Raw genomic sequence first — 21,468 nt, forward strand, 5'->3', positions numbered from 1 at the left:
TATGTACAAATATATACGCATACAATGTAGCTGATAAGATAAAATATAAATATGTATTCCTTATTTGTAAAAAAAATGCTTTAGTAAATATTCACATTATACCTCTGTCCAAGAAAATGCTAGTCATGCATTGCTATTCATTACATGATGGAAACGACAAAAACACAGTAGTAGAAAGAAAGTGTAGATGTAGATGAAAAATGTGCTACAAATAAATGTTCAGTAAAGGTATTAGGAACTGTGCAGGACCCCTTGTCGGTAAATTAGCTCACACACTGATACTGTATTTTATCCAGACAACCTACGTGAAATAAAATATATTGTGTCTTGTGTCCCTCTCAAGTTTTGCGGACTTGCCCGTAGTCACGAACATACAAACGTGAACCTGCCCGAAGCAAATTTAAGCTTGTCCCGGTAGTCTGGCAAGTGAATTCGTAAATACCTGCCCAACGGTTTATACGTTTTGACCCCCTTCTTTTGAGTTGCAAGGGCCGAACGATCAGGTATTTTTGCATTAAAGTAAAAGCATGACACATGGAGAAAACGAACAAAATGCGAAATTCTTCTTTTGAGTAAAGACGGGTTAACAAGTTATATACGAATCCTGTACGAAAATTTCATAAGAACATTAAAAAAAGTTACTAAAGAATCCAAGTTACACTTGTTCTACGCCTAAACAAAATTGCTGTGTTAAAAGTTTAACTTCACTACAAGAACGTTCCCTGTGTTATACTTTATAAAAGCCAGGGGCCCTTGGCAGCAGTGTGGTATAATGCGTTCGCCATTATAGATCACTATAATTTCATGTCTGTGAGCGTGGGTTCGAGTCTCGGTTCATGCCAATATTGGTGTGAAAGAAAGAAAGCTTGCCAGTAGCTTCTGGTGGATTGGTGGTTCTTCCTGTGGCATTTTAGGGTTTTTCCTCCACTAATTATACTGACCACCATATTTAGCATATCTTTTGGTAAAAATGGCGTTAAACCTACAAAAACAAACCAAGCTAATAAATAAGAGCGGCTGTAAAATCTTGTGGAATTGGATCAAAGAGATATCAAGCTTTATTAGTGACTGAGCGCAGAAAGCCGAGTAAATTAATTTTTGTTTTATTTCTGTACATTTCATATATTATCTCTGGCAACTATCTTAATATATATATATATATATATATATATATATATATATATATATATATATATATATATATATATATATATATATATATATATATATATATATATATGACGATTTAGATACAATTTTTGTCGTTGAAACGTTTTCGTTGGTAGTCGTAGTAGTAGTAGTCGGCATCCTTCCGTCTTTGAGAGACGATGGTGTAGCTTCCAGTTGGGGGTCCTATCTGCACCTTCGCGAGTGGCTGAAGAGTCAGACCCTACAGTTACGGTCGCTGTTGCACTTGCTGCAGGTGAATGTCAATGCTTGTTGAGGCTTTTGTTGTTTTGCCTTCTTCCTGGCTCTCTTTTCAGCGAGGGTTGTTTCTCGCTTTCTCGGCTTTCTGAACGCACTGTCTGACAGCAAGACGCCAGGCGGAGCGGTCGTCAGCACAGCTCTCCCAGTCTTTAACGTTGATTTTGGCCGTCTCCATGTCCTTCTTGCAGACATCTTTGTAACGCAGACGTGACCGTCCAGTCATTCGTGCACCTTCTGCTAGCTCGCCGTACAGCAGGTCCTTGGGAATGCAGCTTGTGTCTATTCTTCTGACGTGGCCGAGCTAGCGAAGAAGCCTCTAGCTGAGAATGGAGAACATGCTGTTCATGCTTGCGCGTTCCAGAACTTCTGTGTTGGGTATTTTGTCCTGCTACTGGATGCGCAGATTGTTTCGCAGGCATCTCAGGTGGAAGCTGTTGAGTTTCCTCTCGTGGCTCGCGTAGGTGGTCCCTACCTCCCTGCTGTAGAGGCGTGTGCTGAGCACTCAGGCCTGGTAGACGCGCAGTTTGGTCTTCTCTCTGAAGATGTTGTTGTTCCAGAACTTCTGGTGCAGTCTGGCCATAATTGCTGCTGCCTTGGCAATCCTGCTGTTCACCTCAGCATCAATGGTGAGCGAGCTGGAGATGGTTGACCCAAGCTATGTGAAGTTCTCATCAACATCCAGGTAGTGCCCATCGATGTCGATGGTGGGAGGGACGTCTGCGTCCTGCGCCATGACTTTCATCTTCTTCAGACCGATGGAGAAGCGACATACCAGTTGCTGCAGTCCATCTTCTGTGTGTGATGTCAAGGCTGTATTGCCGGCGAAGAGCAATTCACGGATGAGAACCTTTGTGACATTTAGTCTTAGCACGGAGACGGGCGATGTTAAATAGCTTGCTGTCTGCCCTGGTGTGGGTGTACAATCTCTCGCTGCAGTCCTTGACGGAGTACTGAAGGAGCATAGAGAAGATGGCAAAGAGCGTCGGCGCAAGGACACAGCGTTGCTTCACTCTGCTGCTGATTGGGAAGGTCTCTGATCTTGCGCCGTTGAAACGCACTGTGCTGTGCATGTTCTCGTGGAACAATGTGACTGCAGCGAGAATATAGTATATTTCGTTAGTATTTTTAAATCAAATTGTCACTTTTTTAAAAAGCGATTGCTTTAAACAGGTACTAAAACGCAGAACAAGCTGACCTATGATTGGTCAGCGATTCGACGTCGTCTTATTAAATGTCCGCATTTTTAGTTACCTTTAAGCTTATAATCCTTTGGGTATATACCTTGCTACAAAGACAGGTGACAAACGCTTTTGACTATTACAGTTTAGAACGGTACTATTATGTATACCTTCTGGCGTAAGTAATTTGGAGTCGAACCAGACTTTGAAAATTTAGATCATTCGGCATCCTTGAGAAAGATTTAAGTGTTTTTCATTTATCTATTCATGTTGTGTTATTCTTTATGTTTGAAATTGCCGATTTGGATTGTTAACTGGTAACACAAACATGGTTTGTTGTCGGCAATATGTAATTTCCAAATTTCCTCTCGTACCACCAGAGGAGATAAAATCCTTTAAGTTCATCACCCAACTTCTGAAATAAAAAAATAAATAAAATAAAACAACGAAAACAACAACAAGAGAAACACTTTCAAGATAAACAATTTCCCGGGGCGAAATGTTGATCTATTTGTTGCATCTATTCTTGTTGGAAAAGTAAGCTTTAACGACAGTGGACACTCATAAGATCAAAACAGACAAGTTGCGATTTGTACTACTGAAAATAGAAACAATACCACTTCGGATCCTCCCGTGCTTTAAAAGTTTGTTACTAATTTGCAATTTTGTTATATTAAATTAATTTAGCTTAATCGGGTTGGGAGTAAGCTTTCTAATTTGAACTAACTTCGACACATCTCTAGCTACGATCAGATAGAATGTCTCAGTCACTTTAAAATGTCTCTGATGCACAAATTGCAAGAGTCTCCTCACATGGACATGACCGCCTCGTTATTCAAGTGTGAAAGATAAAAGGTCCAAAAGTATATCGTATCGATACGATGTAAGGCATTCGACACATTTGACCATTTGCCCTCCCCCCCAAGAAAAAAATTCGTCAACGTGTTTGTGAACAATTGTCACATCGTGCACATGGCTCTAAAACCAATAACTATGAAATTCCCGACATCATCACTTTTAGCTGTGTAAGAAAACGACTGAACATATTAATTTTCCACCGTACATCTTCCAGCGAGTCAACTATTTTATATACCTTAGATCATTAGTTTATGTCTTTTATTAATTTGAATGCGATAAATAATATATTTCATGCATCATTGGTCTTTAATCACGCGATTATTGTTGAACTTTGAATAGATTTCAATTTTGTTTTTATTATATTGCTGGTGTCATACGTGTTCCTTGTTAGGTCTATATGCTCTTATTTGTGCAACTAAACTTTTTTGTGACAGGTATTCATGGACATTTTAAGCTTTTTCTTGATTTTTGACAGATTCCCCTTTTTATAATGTCTCTTATATGAATGAGTGATTGATGAAATTCATTTTAATGTCTTCTTATATCATTCGATTATTCTGGTTGTTGCTGCAATTATTAGTTTATCAGTAGTAGTTGAAGATGATGTAGTAATAGCACCAGTAGTAGTAGTAGTAGCAACAGCAGTACTTACAGAAGTAGAGATGGGATAAACAGGACGGAGAGGAGGAGCACGAACAGTGGTTGTAGTGTCGCGACATTATGGTCTTAAACTAGGCAAGAGAAAGAAGCGAACCAACAAGTTTAGTAAAATTAAAAAATGTATTTCCCCAGAAAACAAAGTGAAAATTCAACATATAGTTATTGAACTATATCCCAAATAGTCATAAATGTTCTATCACAAGTCCAAAAGTATAGAATGTCCCGAATCAATTCAAATAATCTTGAATATTCTGATGTTCTAGTAGTTTTGAATGCGCTTATGTAACAATGATTTTGATGTATCACAATTATATAATCCCTAATGTCTTTAAATCAATTCACAATAAGTTCAAAAGCTCGATGAGCACTTTGTAGTTCCAACGAATAATTTAAATAAATGATTCCTCTCACATTAGATCTGAACAAACCAAAACCTATGATCAGAGTCCTAAAACCTGATGTGAAACCGGAATAAAGATATTGTTACAAAAGCTATATATATATATATATATATATATATATATATATATATATATATATATATATATATATATATATATATATATATATATATATATATATATATATATATATATATATATATATATTTGTTTCACATGACCTAAGACACAATAGAATGTTCACTATGTGGGTCAATTCGAACGGAAAATTCAATCAAATTTGTAAGCAAGTTTAGGCCTTGAACTTAAATTTTATGCAAACATCTTTTAAAAGAGGACAAAAATCAGTTAGGCCAAAACTCCACCCTCAATTACTGACAAAATTCAAGCACACAATATAAATAAAATAGACACAGTACTAGTACTAGTGGTTTTCTTGGAGTAGCAGTGTCTGTATTGATGGTATAGCCAATGTCGAAATGGTGCTATCAATAAAGAATACAATCTGTGATAATATTGAGGCATATAGTATAATTATGTAGATATTTAGTATTACTAGTTGCCATTTGTACAACCACAGACCTGAATATGAGACTATTCCATAGCAACATAATCCATTAGTGAAGAACCAACATAATCCATTAGTGAAGAACCAGTCAGTTAAATCGTTTCGATATCAGTTGTTGCTATTAGATTATAATTAAACACATAATGGGGGGGGGGAGAAAGGGACACCTTACATCAACATTGCACTATTAAGTCCAAATTCAAATTCAAGACACATTTCAATAACATTTCGTTCGCTATACTTTATATCGATCATAGCCTCTAATATGTTCAAAAACAGCCTCCGCCCCCCCCCCAAAAAAAAGATATTGCAAATACGATTACTTTGTGTGGTTAAATATTCGCAGATAAAGTCGCTATGCGCGGGTCAAGATCGATTGAATAAACTTCCTTGTTAGATTAGCTAAGAAAGAACTTCAAATTTCGAGATAGCCTATTGACAGGTTGTCAAGGACGGCGAGATGACAAAATAGTCTAAGATCTGTTGATTTTAGACACAGTACAATGAGGATGTTTCATCGAGTTGTTATTTTCCTGTATTGTACGATTCAGCTTGGTGGATTTGTATGGTCTGGGTAAGCACAAAAGTACTAATTTCTTCATTACCATTAAAATTATGTTCTACGTCATGACGATAAATATCCATAAATCTGCAAGCAAGAACAAATTAATAAATCAGTTTCTTTTTACATAATGTGATGATTTAATGCGACTTCTTGCAAAATCCTTTGCAGTATAATTAATAAGTGTATGGGGTTAATAAATATAGACCACCTTTTCCTTTTACCTTTTCATGAATGTGTAAAACAATGACAGAAAAGCACCATGGGTTAATCGTGACGCTTTTAACAGCTGAGGAAATCAAATCATTCCGTGGCATATTCTTACCTTACTCTGAATTCATGGCAATATGTGATACATTTTAAAAGTACAACGCGGTTGCCTAAACATTTTCCTTAGTATTTAATCATTTCTCTGTGTTAGGGTTGTTTACTTCTTCAAACATGAAGTTAAAATGCAAATGCTTTCATAAGGACATGAAAGAATAAATAATCGGGTTTCTGTACCGGCTTATTAACTGAAACTAATAACTGTATCATAAGTTTTTATTGGAGAGGCTACATTCAAAGTGAAAACTCAAATGGAGAAAAAAACAGGTTGATACTTTGGTAGTGTTTAAATTTGCATCTTACATGTACAAAACGGTTCAAACAAACTAATTTATGGAGATTAAATGTTACACTTGGGTTTAACTGTTATCAGGAACTTTCAAACTGCTTATGTTATATTTAAGACCCAATCCGCTGAAACTGTAAGTGTAGAATGATGCCATCTTTTTATAGTAATGAAAAACATGGCATATAGACAGACTAATATAATGCAAACGTTCCTTAAACAGACGACGGATTAATGTACTGGATACCGATCATGGTCCAAACAATCAAAGAAACATGTTCAATATCACACGAGTGACCACGTTCCACTTATTAACAAAGATTAAATGCTGTTTCAAGGTAAAAGACATTACTTTATTTCCAAGAAGCTTATGCTGTAGTTCATAAGAGCAGAAATTTGGGCAGATTGGTATCCATAATTGCTTGCGTTTTAAAATTTTAAGCCCATGATATGAATTGATTTTATTTTTGTGAACTCTGCATATAATCTGATGGACAGATGTCATACTTGAACGATGTTTATGAAAACTTAAAAGTAAATATAATATTTAAAAGCTTTCCTTGGTATCTCTAAATCTGAAATCGAAATGAAACCTGCACATGATTCAAAAATGCTTTTAAAATGCTTGCATGATTCCAGCATGATATATACAATTTAGAAGATATAATTGTGCATATATGCTAAAGATCACAACATGCAAATATAACATCTATTCTTTTTCAGGCATGTTTGCCCGTACACGGAATATTATCAAGAACGGAGAACTACTGACTGTGGTTTATTTGGGTGGAGTACATGCAGTTCATACACGTAAAGTGATAGCCTTGCATATACCTATCAATATACCTATCTGGATTTTCGAATGACTGCATTCTTATTTTAATATGATATTAGTATATATAGCAGTGACGTAACTACGTGTACTGTAATACAAGTAGCTGTAGAAACAAATGAGAGTAGAATAAATGTGAAACATTTTAAATATTTGTATTAATCCCATTTACAAATACACATAGACATTGAAAACTCATTCAAAAGAGGAAACAAGTATGAAAAGTCATACATCTGGGTACTTCCTGCCTAAAAATTAAAAGTATTCTAACTACGCCACTGAATATATATAATTATGCTAGCAAGCACACTTACGCAAACTATCACTGTTAACTATGCTATCACTGTTCACGATGTTTGTATTAAAATGTCATTCTGCAAGAAGGATAATGTGCTTGCAGAAACAAATGTAATAGGACCTTCTTGAAGAAGAAATAACTGTATAGTTCTATTTTTTTTAAAAAAACAAATCAACATCAGTTTTCTGTATTATTGTGAAGCCGACTTATAAACCATGAGAAAAATTAGCCTTAAATCCTAAGTGGGCACTCCTTTGAAATAGTTTGCGAGCATTAAATATCATATTTTAACCAATCAAAACCTTGAATTCATGAACTTTTTGTTCTGATGCATAAAACTGATATAATTTTGTTTGTATCATGTCTTTGCTAGGTACGAAAAAAGAGCTTATTTAAACACAAACTGTAGATGGCTGACTATATTTCATTGCTGTGTAGAGTGGTCAGCAGGATTATCTATAATCCTGCAGATTAAATCAAAGTACACATAACGCATCATGGTTAAGGATGAAGATCATATTATGACATACGGTATTCATCACGCAACAGCGTGGTCCATCATGTTAACCGAAATCAGAATTAAAGCTCAGTCATGTTAACCGAAATGAGAATAAAAGCTAATCTTTAATAATTAAATATGCCAATAACTGACAAGAGTATTGGTCGCACATATGAAGGTCACATCCTTTGTTAAATGCTGACCAAAATGTACTACATACAGTTATTTGGCAATTATAAGAACATTACAAAATAAACACATCCTTCCCGCGTCCACCTGCTCAGAGTTACTTAAAAAACAAACAAACACAATGTATTCTTCACCTGAATTGTATTGATCATTTGCAAGCTTTTCCAACGACTATGGTTTAAAAAATTTCTTATGAGAGATTTTAATATTATTAGGTATAAGATTTTCTATGAACATCAACATTTTCATGTACAAGCCTTGTCTGAATGTTTCGTGTTCTGCTGTTAACCTTTCGTTCATTCGCCTGACAAAATATTACCTTTTTTGTTCCTTTGCATCAATACATTTACATTTCGACAATTAAGGAATGTTCACCTTTAAATGATGACATATTTGAAAGAATATCAATAAAGGGTATCTACGTTGTTTGAATGGAGATAATTAAATATTTCATTCGCCATTCCTCATAATACAAAAACGCTTCCATTTGAATATTTGATTATGTCAGTTTAACAACGCTGGTTTTCAATTTATTATATATATATCGAAGGTGGTTGTTTCTGTTTCTAGATTGCTTTCTTTCTTTATGTTTATTTATTTACTACTAATGCTTTTTAATTGCTAATTTATTGATTTCATATTTAATTGCCTATTATTACGAAAACAAGTTTATATTCTCTTATATATTTTTCTTATTGATATGGACAAACGTCAGGCAAAATATGTCTCCATAATATACATTAAAAATGCATATGCATTATATTTGTATGACTGCTCTTGAACTTTTCAATTATCATTGTGACTTCTTTTATAAACAGGTTTCATTGGATTATTAAAATTAAAGTTTATATCATTTGTAAAGCACGAGAATTGGGGAACTAATAATGTCAGCGTTAAATGTATCAATAGACAATGGATGAACACGATTTCTTCATACGTTGCTATCCTGCGTGTGAGACCAGTCATTATTTATAAAACGAAGGCTTTACAGCTTTCAACTGCACAGGCTCTGATTTTCTAACATTAGAAAATGACATTCTTATGTTTGCTTTAAAAATAGATACATTTTTTCCAATATTAAAAATAAATATTTTCATCAACAGCTTTCTGTAAAAAGATTTGACAAATTCTTGAAATTAAGTGGTATTTTACCTCTTTTTCTCTACACAGACAACAGTCCAGAATACTGTATAAATGCTGCGATGGGTGGGATGGGTACAGCTGTGATTACGGTTAGTTACATACATACATACATACATACATACATACATACATATATGTGATGTGATGTGATTTGGATTTTTAACGTAGCTTTAACAATTTTTCAGTCATATCGCTACGATGTCTGCTATGTGGCAGTTTATAGTGATGTCTAGCACTGGGGCATCATGCCGCAGACATGTAGCATGATGTCCCACCCAGTCACATTATCCTGACACCGGGCCGACCAGTCCAAACACTAACCTCTTAATGCTGAGCGCCAAGCGAGGCAGCTGTTAGTACCGTTTTTGTAAGTCTTTGGTATGACTCGGCCGGGATCGAACCCACGACCTCCCGCATCCGAGGCGGACGCTCTAACCACTAGGCCACCGGAGCGGTTACATACATACATACATACATACATACATACATACATATATACATACATACATACTTACTTACTTACGTGCGTACGTACATGTTGATCTGTGCTCCATATATAGAGAACTTACAGTGAAAATTGTAGAAAACGTTTATCGACAAGCATCGATGTTGGCCACGACGGTCATCTTGTGTCCCGACCCGTGACCGCCATCCAACCGTGCTTGGTATTCGTTGGAGCGTTTCAGCTGTCCTGAAGTGCCTGGTTCCACAATCACATCAGTGTATTCCATTAACTTCTATTCGGGTGTGTAAAATAAAAATATTAAAAAGTTCGTTCATAGAGGGCTTCGCGATAGTGTACTCCCACATGGCCAGGCGTATTTACTAAGTTGATCTCGCTGAGGTGGGTGAAATAAATGATTTAGGCAACAGTAAATAAGCCTACCAAGTTCAAGGTGTCATAATCCGCATCGCCGAAAGATTTTTCGTAGTCGCTTATGATATACGCCAACATTCTCGTTCGAAAATCACCCTATTGTCCGCCCGCAACGGCCTTCATGTCCGTGGACTCTAAATTAGACTCAGACTTCATGTGGTCAACGTTTTCCCGGAACGGTAAGCAAATAAGTTTCACAGAGCCCTTTTCTCCCAAGTAGGCTCTCGATACACAATGGTTGGCCAGATGTCCAACACTTTCTTGGGCTATCGGTATTTGCCGCCATGATGAAGCAGCATTTATCTCCAGTAGGGCGGTATCGCGTCACATCTTTAACCATTTCATGTCTTTTTTGCACTTCAAGTTGTCAGGTCCCTCCATCATCATATCTTTGTCGATGGTGCTGTCTTTATCGCAGTAAAGGTTTTCAGGGTTCATCAATTGCCAGTGGTGATGTCGCTGATTTGTTGGAGCACGTGGTAGCTTGTCCCTTTAATTTAACGCATCAGGAAACTTAGCGCGAACGAGGTCGAGCCATAAGTGTCGATGGTTGCGTGGCTTTGAGAGCCGCTTAGTGGCTGAGAAATCATTCACGCCGATGATATTAGTGGGAGTCCAATGATCGACTTCCAAAATACCCATGCTTTGCCTGTGATGCAAACAAAAGAAAGAAATGGGCTCTTGTCGCATAATACTTCTCGCTACTAGCATGCACGCGTTTCACGATAGTGAGGGAATGGGAATGCACATTCTGTGGGTTAATAAGACAAATCTTCTTGTTGCAGTTATGTCTATTCTATAAGTAATGGTCTCTGTGAACACTGTATTTTAAATTCCAAATTTTCGAGGCAAACGGTGGTACTAATAAAAATATATCTCTAGCAAATGGTTTATTTTGAAATTAAAAATAATAGTATTTGCAAATACAATGCCACCAAAGAACACTTTTCGAAAAAGTTGCTAATTTAAACCAAGTTTTTATGAATTATTTTGCGTAAATCTTTTCTTTGCAGCCAGTGGTTTACGTCAGAGATAAGAACTAATACGAACCTTAGCTTTTTAATTTGTGTGGTCTCAGTGGTTAGAGCGTTCGCCTCAGATGAGAAGTGTCGGGTTCGAACCCTGGCCGAGTCTTACCAAAGGCTTATAAAAATGGAACTAACAGATGTCTCGTTTATATATCAGCATTAAGACGTTAGTGTTAGGACTGGTCGACCTGGTGTCAGGATAACGTGAATGGGTGGAGCATAATGCTAAATGACTGCGAGATGATGCCCCAGTAATAGACATCACTATAACTGCCACACTACAGACGTCGTAGCGATATGATCGAAAAATCATTTAAGCTAGGTTAAAAAATCCAAATCACATACACATACATTCACATTAATTTGTCTACACACTGATTATATTGCATCAATAAAGTTATGTTTCGTCATATTTAGGTATTTGGATAAATAATCCCTTTGTCACATACACAGCAACCTTTAATTGTAAAACAGAGTAAAAGAAAATAATATCTCGTTGTGATAGCCCTTTGCGATGGAAAGAGAAATCCGGATGCCTGCAAAGTGCAATACCCGAACGGTAGTGTTGACCAGAATAGTGGCGGGCGGTGCTCTGAACCAAACATATGTGTCGATTGCAACACAGGCTACTACCCTGGTGGACCATATTGCAGAGGTACGTATACGTTTAAAACAAATCAGGTTGTCTTTTCTTCTGATTCAGATTAGCAACTAATGTTTTGTTTCCTTGATATTGCATGCAAAAAAAAGAAACACCACAGGTTATTTAGAAGAGAGCTAAAACATACCAAAAGACAAACGAGAAACCTCCTGAATGTACAAAACTAAATTTCTCTGTTGATGTTAAGGAGCGCAAATACCTTTGTAGTAGCTGGAAAGACACATTACTGCATTTACATGCTTATTTTAACATCAAGTTATAATAGGAGAAAGGGGGCAGGGAAACAGGTTTAGCTATATACAGAAATCAAATGACTAATGCAGATACGCACCTCTTTCAGCTTGCACAACAATTAATCATTGTGAGGTTCTCCGCTGTACCCGTGCAGGTAATTCTGTATGTGCGAGGTGTGAGGGAGAGTACGGTGCCGAATACGGAACATACGCATTTACCAAGTTTCGAGACGATGGAATTACATGTGGGCGTAAGTAGGAGGAAAGGAGAAATATTATGACTGAAAAAGCAAACTTTGATTTGTCCTTAGATAATTGTAATGCAAAATGTCTGCAAATTGTAACGAAGTGTTGTTTTCATCTAGTCTGGACACTACAAGATTACAAAACAATAAGTCAAGACAGCAAATTCAAAATTCAATGTATGGTACACTTGGTCAACTGTAGAATTTGCCTTTGAATTTATAAACATTTAAGACCAAGGCAAACAAGTGACTCCAAATATCTATATCAAATAGCACCAGAGATATCAAATATCATTTCTCAAAATGTTAGAATCTGCTTTTCCATAATTAATTCCCGACAAGCTTTAGTTTCCATTTCTTACCTGAGATCTTTTATGAATTCCAGCCCTGGTCCAATATCCACAAGTCTTCAGTGTTGAATATAATATTGTAACGCGTCAGGGATCAAGGCCAAATAAAATGTAGAGATGAACATCTCAAGCCTTTTTCAGTTACTAGATCTCTCAGGTTTAATGTAGTGTCAAGAAATTATGCGTTCACCACAAAAGTTCTTATTTAGATTATAATAGCACAAAAAATAAAATATAGTCAACACAACTTATTATAACACTTCGAGGCTTATATGTGTTTCCTCACAAAATTTAGTGCTCAAAATAGTGAAATATAGTATTTGCAAATGTACAGAATGATATGTAGAACAGATATTTGATAAAGCATGTTGAAATGGCAACAATTGTATCAGTGGTAAATTGCATCTGAAAATCAGCATAAGTGTTAACAATCTGTCCTAATTCACATAACCTCTAACTTAAATAATCCGCACTCCAAAACTTATCTTGCAAAGAAAAATAAGTTAATAGTTCTCAAAAAATTTTCACATAGCGTACCGAAGTGGTGATGATTCATGACAAAGTTTTAATGACTATCACTAAATATGAAAGAATTCGGAAAGATTAATCTGAGCACCTCCTAGTAAGAAGCCGATCGACCAATACACACAGTAGTAAAAATGGCGTACCATTTCAAACGGCGAAAATAGCAAATCTTGCACAGTTAATTATAAGTATATTCAATACTGATAATGAACAGTTTCATTACACTGGTGACGAAAAATACGAACTTACATGAATATTACCTTAATCCTGGAGAAAAATGGATACAATTTTCTATTTCTCTCTCAGAATAGAAGGTAAGTGAAAACAGCTTACAATCCTATCGTTATGATATACACACTGGGCTTTAAGAATCTTTTCCCAGATGATAAATGCTTTAAAAGATCATTTTATATGATTTACATATTGTATAAAATTACTTTCCTTTTGTACACTAGTAGTATAGCAAAAACTGTTACTACAGTTACTATTATTCCCATTGGAAACAGAGGTACAAACTTTCCAACCAGACGGGAATGTAAGCAATAAAAGGATTTTATATTTAATATCCAGCCATAACGATATGTGTACATGCCCTTTATAAGAATATAAGTCGTCAGGATTATTTCAATATGTTTACCAGAGATAAAAACGAAAGTACGCCAATCATGCTCATGGGCATGTCACAAAAAGACTATCAGGGGAAATTGCGGGATACTTTTTAATTAGATATAATTCAAACACCTGGAAGGGATTAAGCGTCTTCATGACAATAATGGATCCTATAGAGAATTAACACGTTTGGATCTATATTCATATCTTGCTTTCAACATGGCGGAAGCAAATCAGATGTCAGAGAGTCAAATGAGTATCTCGGCAAATGACAAGACCTTGAAAATCATATATGATCCTTAATCCGGTAATATTTAGCATCAGAGATCCACCCTTACTGACGAGGTGGACAAAAGAACAAGTTTCATTAATGCTGCAGCCTAAAAGATATTCTTAGTTTACAAATGCTGTCATAGTATAATTTTCTAATGTTTTTAACATATTTTTTTCGAATAGATTTTTGTTATATGATCCCAAAGATACCTAGGCCGAGATTAGTCTCAGTGTTGTAAACACTACCTTCCTCTTATTTCCCAGATGTCATATAAACAGAAAACATCATCATCATGATAATTTCTAAATCTTCAATGAATCAGAGGTGACATATTTTCATTGTATGTCCAGGTGAAGAAATCATTAGCCAGCAAGGATATGTTTTTCTAACATTGATACATATTTTCTACATAACCACTAGAAGAGAAGAAATGATTTGTCTAACAATGGCAAGATTAAAGACTAACATTGTATTCAACACTGTGAGCTAGCCTAATTATATGAAATTTATCTTTAATGTTAATTTCATTGTATGAGGGAAATCAAATGTTGTAATCCATATTAATGTCGTTCTTACTGAATCTTAAGACTGGTTAAACGGTTTTTACATTAACAGACAAAGGGTAACATTTAGGTAGTTTTATTTCTTTTATCCAGAGGCCTGTTCGTGGCGAGAGGGAAGTCGATGTTACCCCGGAAACTGCTCGGATTATACCAATGCAACCTGCAAATGTGTTGACGGCTTCAGTGGGCCAGACTGTGCACAAAGTACCCCCCTCTCTTTCTCTCTTATTTCCAGTAGAAATAATCTTCATGACAATAATGGATCCTGTAGAGAATTAACACGAAGTTTATTTTAAAACGGAAATAACTGACAAAACTAATCTGTACACTTTTTCTTATAAAGAAATTTAAAAGGATCGAAAATCATAAGATTTAATGAAATAAAACTAGCGAAGATCGTTGAATATAAGATTAAATCGACTCGCTAATTATACATGGATGTCGGTATAGAAAGAAATTTCAGGTTTGAGAGTTAAAATTATCAATGAGAGTCGAGAAGAGTAAATTAATGGCTAGGAGGAAACTGTAACTGCCATTCTATTGAAGGTTTAGCGCAATTTCGCTATGATTACAGCAACAATATATGTTTCATGTTTGCAGTTACCCAGAACAGTTCCATTGCGTTTAAATTTGTGAGGCTGATTGACAATAAGGACGTTGTGGAGGCTCCGCCAGACAGGCAAAAGGATGAAGAACTTCCTCCTACGTGGACTAATCTAAAAAATAAAACTGCGTTAAAGGTCAATATGGCTTTGCAAGGGATTTATGATCCAGACATTACCAAATACAAGCCACCAATATACATTATGAAGACAGAAGTTGGTATTATTTACGGAAAATTACAGTTAGATTTATACAGAGGTAATCTCTCTCCCCCCCCCCAACACACACAAAGAGTAGATGGAAAATTTAGGCTCGCACAACCAGCCGCCTCGAACTGGTTCTCGAAATTTTGAATAAAAATTGAAATCATCAACATATTGTTTTGAACAGATACTAATCTAGGGTTATGCCTACTGCGTTTTTTCCCAAATAAAGGGCTCACTTTCGTTCTTTTTACTTTTGAACTTAAAAAGTGGCTAACCACCATTTGCATTTTACTAACAAAACAAATAGATCATCATTCTTAGATCATGCACCATTTTGGTATATGAACTGGCTCACGATATCTTTATTTTTGTTAGAAAAATATGGTTTATATCCATGCCCATGAATTATTATTATTTTGTATTTTATTTTGCTAGATCCCGATCAACATATGACTCTCCACAATTGTTTAAAGCTGGTTCATTTTACACATGTACTACTGATAATGACGCTGAAGAGCATAAAACAGAACATCAGAAATATGCACGAACCAGCAAAAGTCAACGAACTTGAATGAACTAGTACTAAATATTATTTCTTTCTACAAGATAGCGGTGGACTAACAAAAGAAGGAATTTCTAGATTAAATGAAAATATTAGGTCTTATGTGTCCTGTATTTTAGGAGGTCACATACGAAATAGAACAATCAATATACTATATGTATCCACGGTCCAATACGATGTAAAAAAAAGATATTGAAGATTTAATAGTGGCATACACGCATATGACTCGCATAAAAATGTTACAGTAAGATTTATGATAATATATTTCTGAATCATAAATTAGATTATAGTATGAAGGTGGTGGAGATGAAATATTTTTAATGCGAAGTGATGAAAACAGGAAATGTAGCAGAATACAAGAACAGCATACAAAAATCATCTGATGAATCTTTTAGAAATGAATACTAATGTAAATACTGCAGCGAAGATTTGATGCCTGCAGCTGATAATAAATCTGTATAAATTAGAGAAAGGAGAATAATGAAGAGGGCGAAGTAAACAAGCCATTTGTTCCATGTTCCAAGGTCTAGAACCCATGTTCTTTAAAAGTGAATATTGAGAGCGTTGTGATTAAAAGGCAGAGAAGTTTAAAAGAATATTGTTCATTAATTGGATAATCAAGCGTAGGCATTTTGACTATGAACTTATTGGACCCTTTTAATTTACTTTTGAAATAAAAAGAACTATAATCTTTTTGTCTTCGCTTTCTATTCACTTCCTCTTCATCATTTTATTGTTATTTATATACCTTTGATAAATAACTTCAAACAACAAAACCTATTAATTTAACTGAATAAATAATTAAACCAGCTAATTTAAAGTCAATAATACCAGACAATTCCGCTCTTTTTCGTTTAGCTAACACACAAATAGCTTGTAATATGTTTGAATCCTGATCTTTATTCATCGCGAAATGTATCTACAGTACTTCCGCTTTCAGAATTTATTCTGTCTCCGCCATCACTTCTAGGTCGTTTCGCTCATTTTAATCTGCTTCAAATCGTTAAAGCAAGGGTTCATACAATTATAAATATTGCCGCAAAACAGTTGTCTTCGTTACAGCTTTTCTTCAAACAGTTGTTTTATCCTTTCAACTAATGGTAATTTTAGCTATCGTTTAAATTTTTATAATTGGTATTTCTTACTGCTTCTTTCAAATTTGTCAAATATGGCAAATGTTTTGTGCTCTTCCACTTTCAGCATTTTGTAAGAATACTGTAATTGTTATTATTTTGTTAAACAATTAATGTAGCTGTTTCAATTTTACATTTACTTTTATCTCTGTATGATGTATTTGAAGACCAATATTCAGAATTGTCTTCTGGAAAAAATAATTTAATAGGTCGCTTAACTCTCATTATTTCATATGGATCATTAAAGTCTCAACTTGTCTAACCTGGTCTTTTAATTGTTCATTTCTGTTTAGTACTTGCAAGTATATGATAGGTGTAACTGTTTGCTGCTTTCTTTGATGTTTATCTATTGTATTCCTTTCAATCGGTTATATATTACAGATAGATGATGTTACAAGTGGGCTTGGAGTTTTTCGCTCTAGAACTGTTTTTATTACTTTGAAATTGTGAAATCCATAGATAATTCAAGTACCGGCGAAAATCATACTCATCCTTCTCTTACAAATCCTAACGACTTTAGAAATACACTTTCATTTTTATTTCCAGCTTTGGCTCGATTTTTCCGGGATTACAATTTGCAGAGATATATAAATTTCACAATAGTCTATGTTTAAATCTTAATTAATTTATCATGATTTTCGTCTATATCCCAACAGATTCTTCATATTGTTCAAAACTACAATTGTGAAATCATTCTCCTGGATTATTAGCATCTTCGCTAGCCAAGTTTAACATCGAAAGTATGACTACGTACAAGAGATAAGCTATTACCGATGTATTTGAGTTAATGACTGGCACTGGAACATTGCTTATTTATGAGCCCATTCAAGTTGAGTGTTTCCCTTGTCTCGATCATGTAGGAACAGTGTTCAAATTTGAACAACTTAATTTGGTTTGGATGTGGTGGCCTGTAGCCGCATCCAATAAAATTCACAGACCAGAATGATCCCCCAAGGTGTTGATAGGGTTAACATATCGGAATCTTGGCTAGCGAAGATGGGGATATTAGCCTCTTTTGGTTTCATTTTGATGAGATTGGTGTACTAGTTTTCTTTCCTCTTTTGGGTTAAAATATTTCGTGTCATTCCACTGAGTCTGCATTTTTTGCACTTCCTGTCTTAAAAACATCACTGGTACCATGATAATACTAGAAAACCGCGGATGTAGAATAAGCTATATTGGTCTGTTGTTTATTCGTTTAATATTTACATTATTCCTGCCTGTTTTTCTGGGTAGTTCATGTACGTCCCATTTTGCGTTCGTTGAACTATTTGTTGGAATCTCTCCACCTTTGCTTCGATTGGAATTCCTATTCGGATTCCTCTTAGGTGAACATCTTTACAGGGCAACTGTATGAAAAAAATGTAAAACTCATTTTTTTTTGTGGTGAAATTTTCTGCTATATTAGGTCCTAAGAGTTGCTATTGTTCATATAATTATAAATACACATTGCTGTGCAGATGCAATATATTCAAGTGTTCAAAGTTCAATTATATTTTACTACCTGTACTGTCCTTTGCTGTATTCATTTCTGTAATATTTTGATTTGTAGTCACAATTCCTGTTGCTTTGCCAACATCTTACGCGGTAGACATACGTATTGGGGGGCCTTCTACAGATATCATGAACCTATAGAGTGACAGATGTAAGGCGAAGTTGTTTTCATTTACAATATGTTACTTTTATGTAATGTCGATGTCTGAAGTTTCTTTTTATATTGTACTTGTGGATATTGTACCTGAACTAAGCACAATGTTAGCCAAAATGACAACAATTGTGGAATTGCGGATTCTGAAAGAGCACGGAATGAATTACCAGTATATATCTTTTTATTACAATTTACTTCGAAGTCCTTGAAGTTAAAAGAGGAGCTATTCCATATTTAATAAGTGCACATCTGTAGTAAGGCCAAGCTGTATATTCTATAACCCAAATTACACCCATCAATCATAGCTAAAATAAAGGGAATCAAAAGTTCTTTTAAAATACCTTATATATGCAAGGTCTATTTAAATAGCCACTACAATATGTAAAGAAAACCTGTGAAATTCATTATCATCAAAAATCTAACCTTATGCAAAATACGAAATTGTACAACGCCACCTTATTTGTGGTAACCTATCATCTGAGCGTATATGGCTGGTAAAGGCTTTAATGATCACCCTTTAATGACTTTCCAAATATTAAAAGGATCAAAGTTTTAAATTTTGACAAATTAATTTAAAATGAGTTTTCTCTATTTCTGGTTTAAACAATAACCAAATTTTAGAGGGCTTATGGTTTCCAAGTTAGTATTCTCCACCTTTCAAGTATTTCCCGTTAGGCGGGTTTCCATTTTCTTTTATTGTCCTATTCCTGGCTGTTGTGGATCAAATCTGTGAAAGTTATATTTGTTTGTCTTTTTGTTTATTAATAATGCGTTGATGTGTTTCTCTCTCTCTCTCTCTCTCACCTGTTTTGCTTTTAATATTGATATTTCTTTCTTCAAGAATGAATATTGCTACCTGATGCAGCTATTTGAAGTCAATGAACTAAGAATAGATACATTTTGTATCATAATAGGTTATGAGTGTTTAGTTTTCGACCTTATCGTAAGGCCTTCATCAGAGGAATGATTTTTACACTGGAGTCAAGTGATCAACTAAATCTTGACCATGTGACAAAACCCTTCTGTACAAGATTTTAAAAAATGTTCCGAAAGCATGAAGCTAATGCAATTCACAAACCCTGTAACATTATTCACTCAATCTTGGTAGATCCAAAAGATCAAACTCCGTTGAATAAGACTGTATCAATCATCTGTGGAGTCATGTGTAATAATTGTCGAAAAGACTACATTGGGGGAAACCGCTAGTAGCCTTGGAACAAGAGTTATAGAACGCTTGTAAACCAAAAGAAATTCCCTGACAGCAGTAGGTGAACATCTCAAACAATCAGGGCAAATAATTTCTTGAGATAAAATCAGAGTACTCGGTAAAGAAAACAATATCCCGAGGAGCTAAAAACGAGAAGCTATTTAAATCATGGATTGGGAGCCAGTTTTTAACCGTCATTCCGGATCGGAACTACGACCGTTTTACAGAAGGGTTTTGTCAGGTGGTCAACATATATATATATATATATATATATATATATATATATATATATATATATATATATATATATATATATATATATATATATATATATATATATATATATATACACATATGGGTCGGTCACTTTTTTTGGCTTTGTTTTTGGTTTGTAATTTCCCTTGGTGTTTCTATATCTAGCTGGGACACTCACTCTGTACAATATTGCAGCCAGGAACAGATTATTTTCTATAGTCTCTGCTGTAGTTGGCAAAACTTACATGTTTCTCTATATTCTCTATATTCTATTTATGTCCTTTTTCTCTACATTTTTCCCCTTTATTTGCTCTTAGGCAATTTATTTGTGCTGCTTTCTTTTGCTGTTGTATTTTTTCTTTCTATTTTGGATCATGTCCCCTTACTCCGCATTGTCGCCTCTAGAGGTATTTATGTCATTCTTGTTATGAAGATGTCATCAGTAACCTATCTTTCTGTTGTCTATAACGTTAGCAGTATTTCCCTTAATGTCTAGGCTTATGAGTGGTTTGTATTGTAATTGCTATTGCTATAAGTATGACTACGAGTTTCCTTCTCAACTATGAATTTAAGCATATAAAATTCAAGGATTGTAAAACTAATCACCTTAGCCATCGATATGTCTGCTTCAAATGCATAATTATTTATCCTAAAAAAATTATGAGAATAATTGTAATTGTCGAGTAAGAACACCTTCTGGTCTGCAAGCTTGCAAAAGTGGATCCAGTCAAATTGTCTTATTTATCGGGAGTTGAAAAGTTACTATCTTCAATAATCTTTGATATGGATTCTCAGGCATGGAACTGAATTCCGTTACTTTAGAGCGAATACGACATACAGTACCAATTAAATGAGATTTATATCAATTGCTCTGTAATCACATTCGGTTTATATAAAACATTAATAAGGATGAGTGATTCTTCCTATTTTCTCTATTTTCATTTTAAAACTATTTTCCTGGCATATTACTCTTCACAGGTACACAAATCTTAAGATTTGAAAAATACGCAGAACAAAACCCCACGCAACCTATTAAATGCAATGGTCCTTTTGGATACTATAAGTGTATATTGTTTTATATATTGTGAAATCATTTTTATCAGGGGAAAGGAATATTTCCATGACTTACAAGTATGAATGTGACTCAGGAGTCAATGCCACAATACTAAAGAGCTTTCATTGCGAGACAAACTTCACTCTGCAAGCCTGGCCAGCCTTTCTTCACCTAGATCGGTAAGATATTCGAACGATAACATAGGC

The 21,468-nt window shown here is 34.9% G+C and overlaps 1 protein-coding gene across 1 annotated transcript in view; it reads left to right on the plus strand.

Annotated features, from left to right (window-relative positions):
• Positions 1-5,543: 5,543 nt before the first annotated feature.
• LOC149785558 (uncharacterized) overlaps positions 5,544-21,468 on the plus strand; it is a 68,681-nt gene continuing 52,756 nt past the window's right edge. The window contains 8 exon segments of the mRNA XM_089979909.1: positions 5,544-5,667; positions 6,992-7,078; positions 9,257-9,318; positions 11,640-11,789; positions 12,136-12,279; positions 14,688-14,798; positions 15,195-15,455; positions 21,312-21,441. Coding sequence (XP_089836035.1) covers positions 5,597-5,667; positions 6,992-7,078; positions 9,257-9,318; positions 11,640-11,789; positions 12,136-12,279; positions 14,688-14,798; positions 15,195-15,455; positions 21,312-21,441 — 1,016 coding nt within the window. The 5' untranslated portion in view covers positions 5,544-5,596.

The sequence above is a fragment of the Sinohyriopsis cumingii genome, chromosome 13 (assembly GCF_028554795.1).
Source record: "Sinohyriopsis cumingii isolate HCF-2022 chromosome 13, ASM2855479v2, whole genome shotgun sequence".
Lineage (NCBI taxonomy): Eukaryota > Metazoa > Mollusca > Bivalvia > Unionida > Unionidae > Sinohyriopsis > Sinohyriopsis cumingii.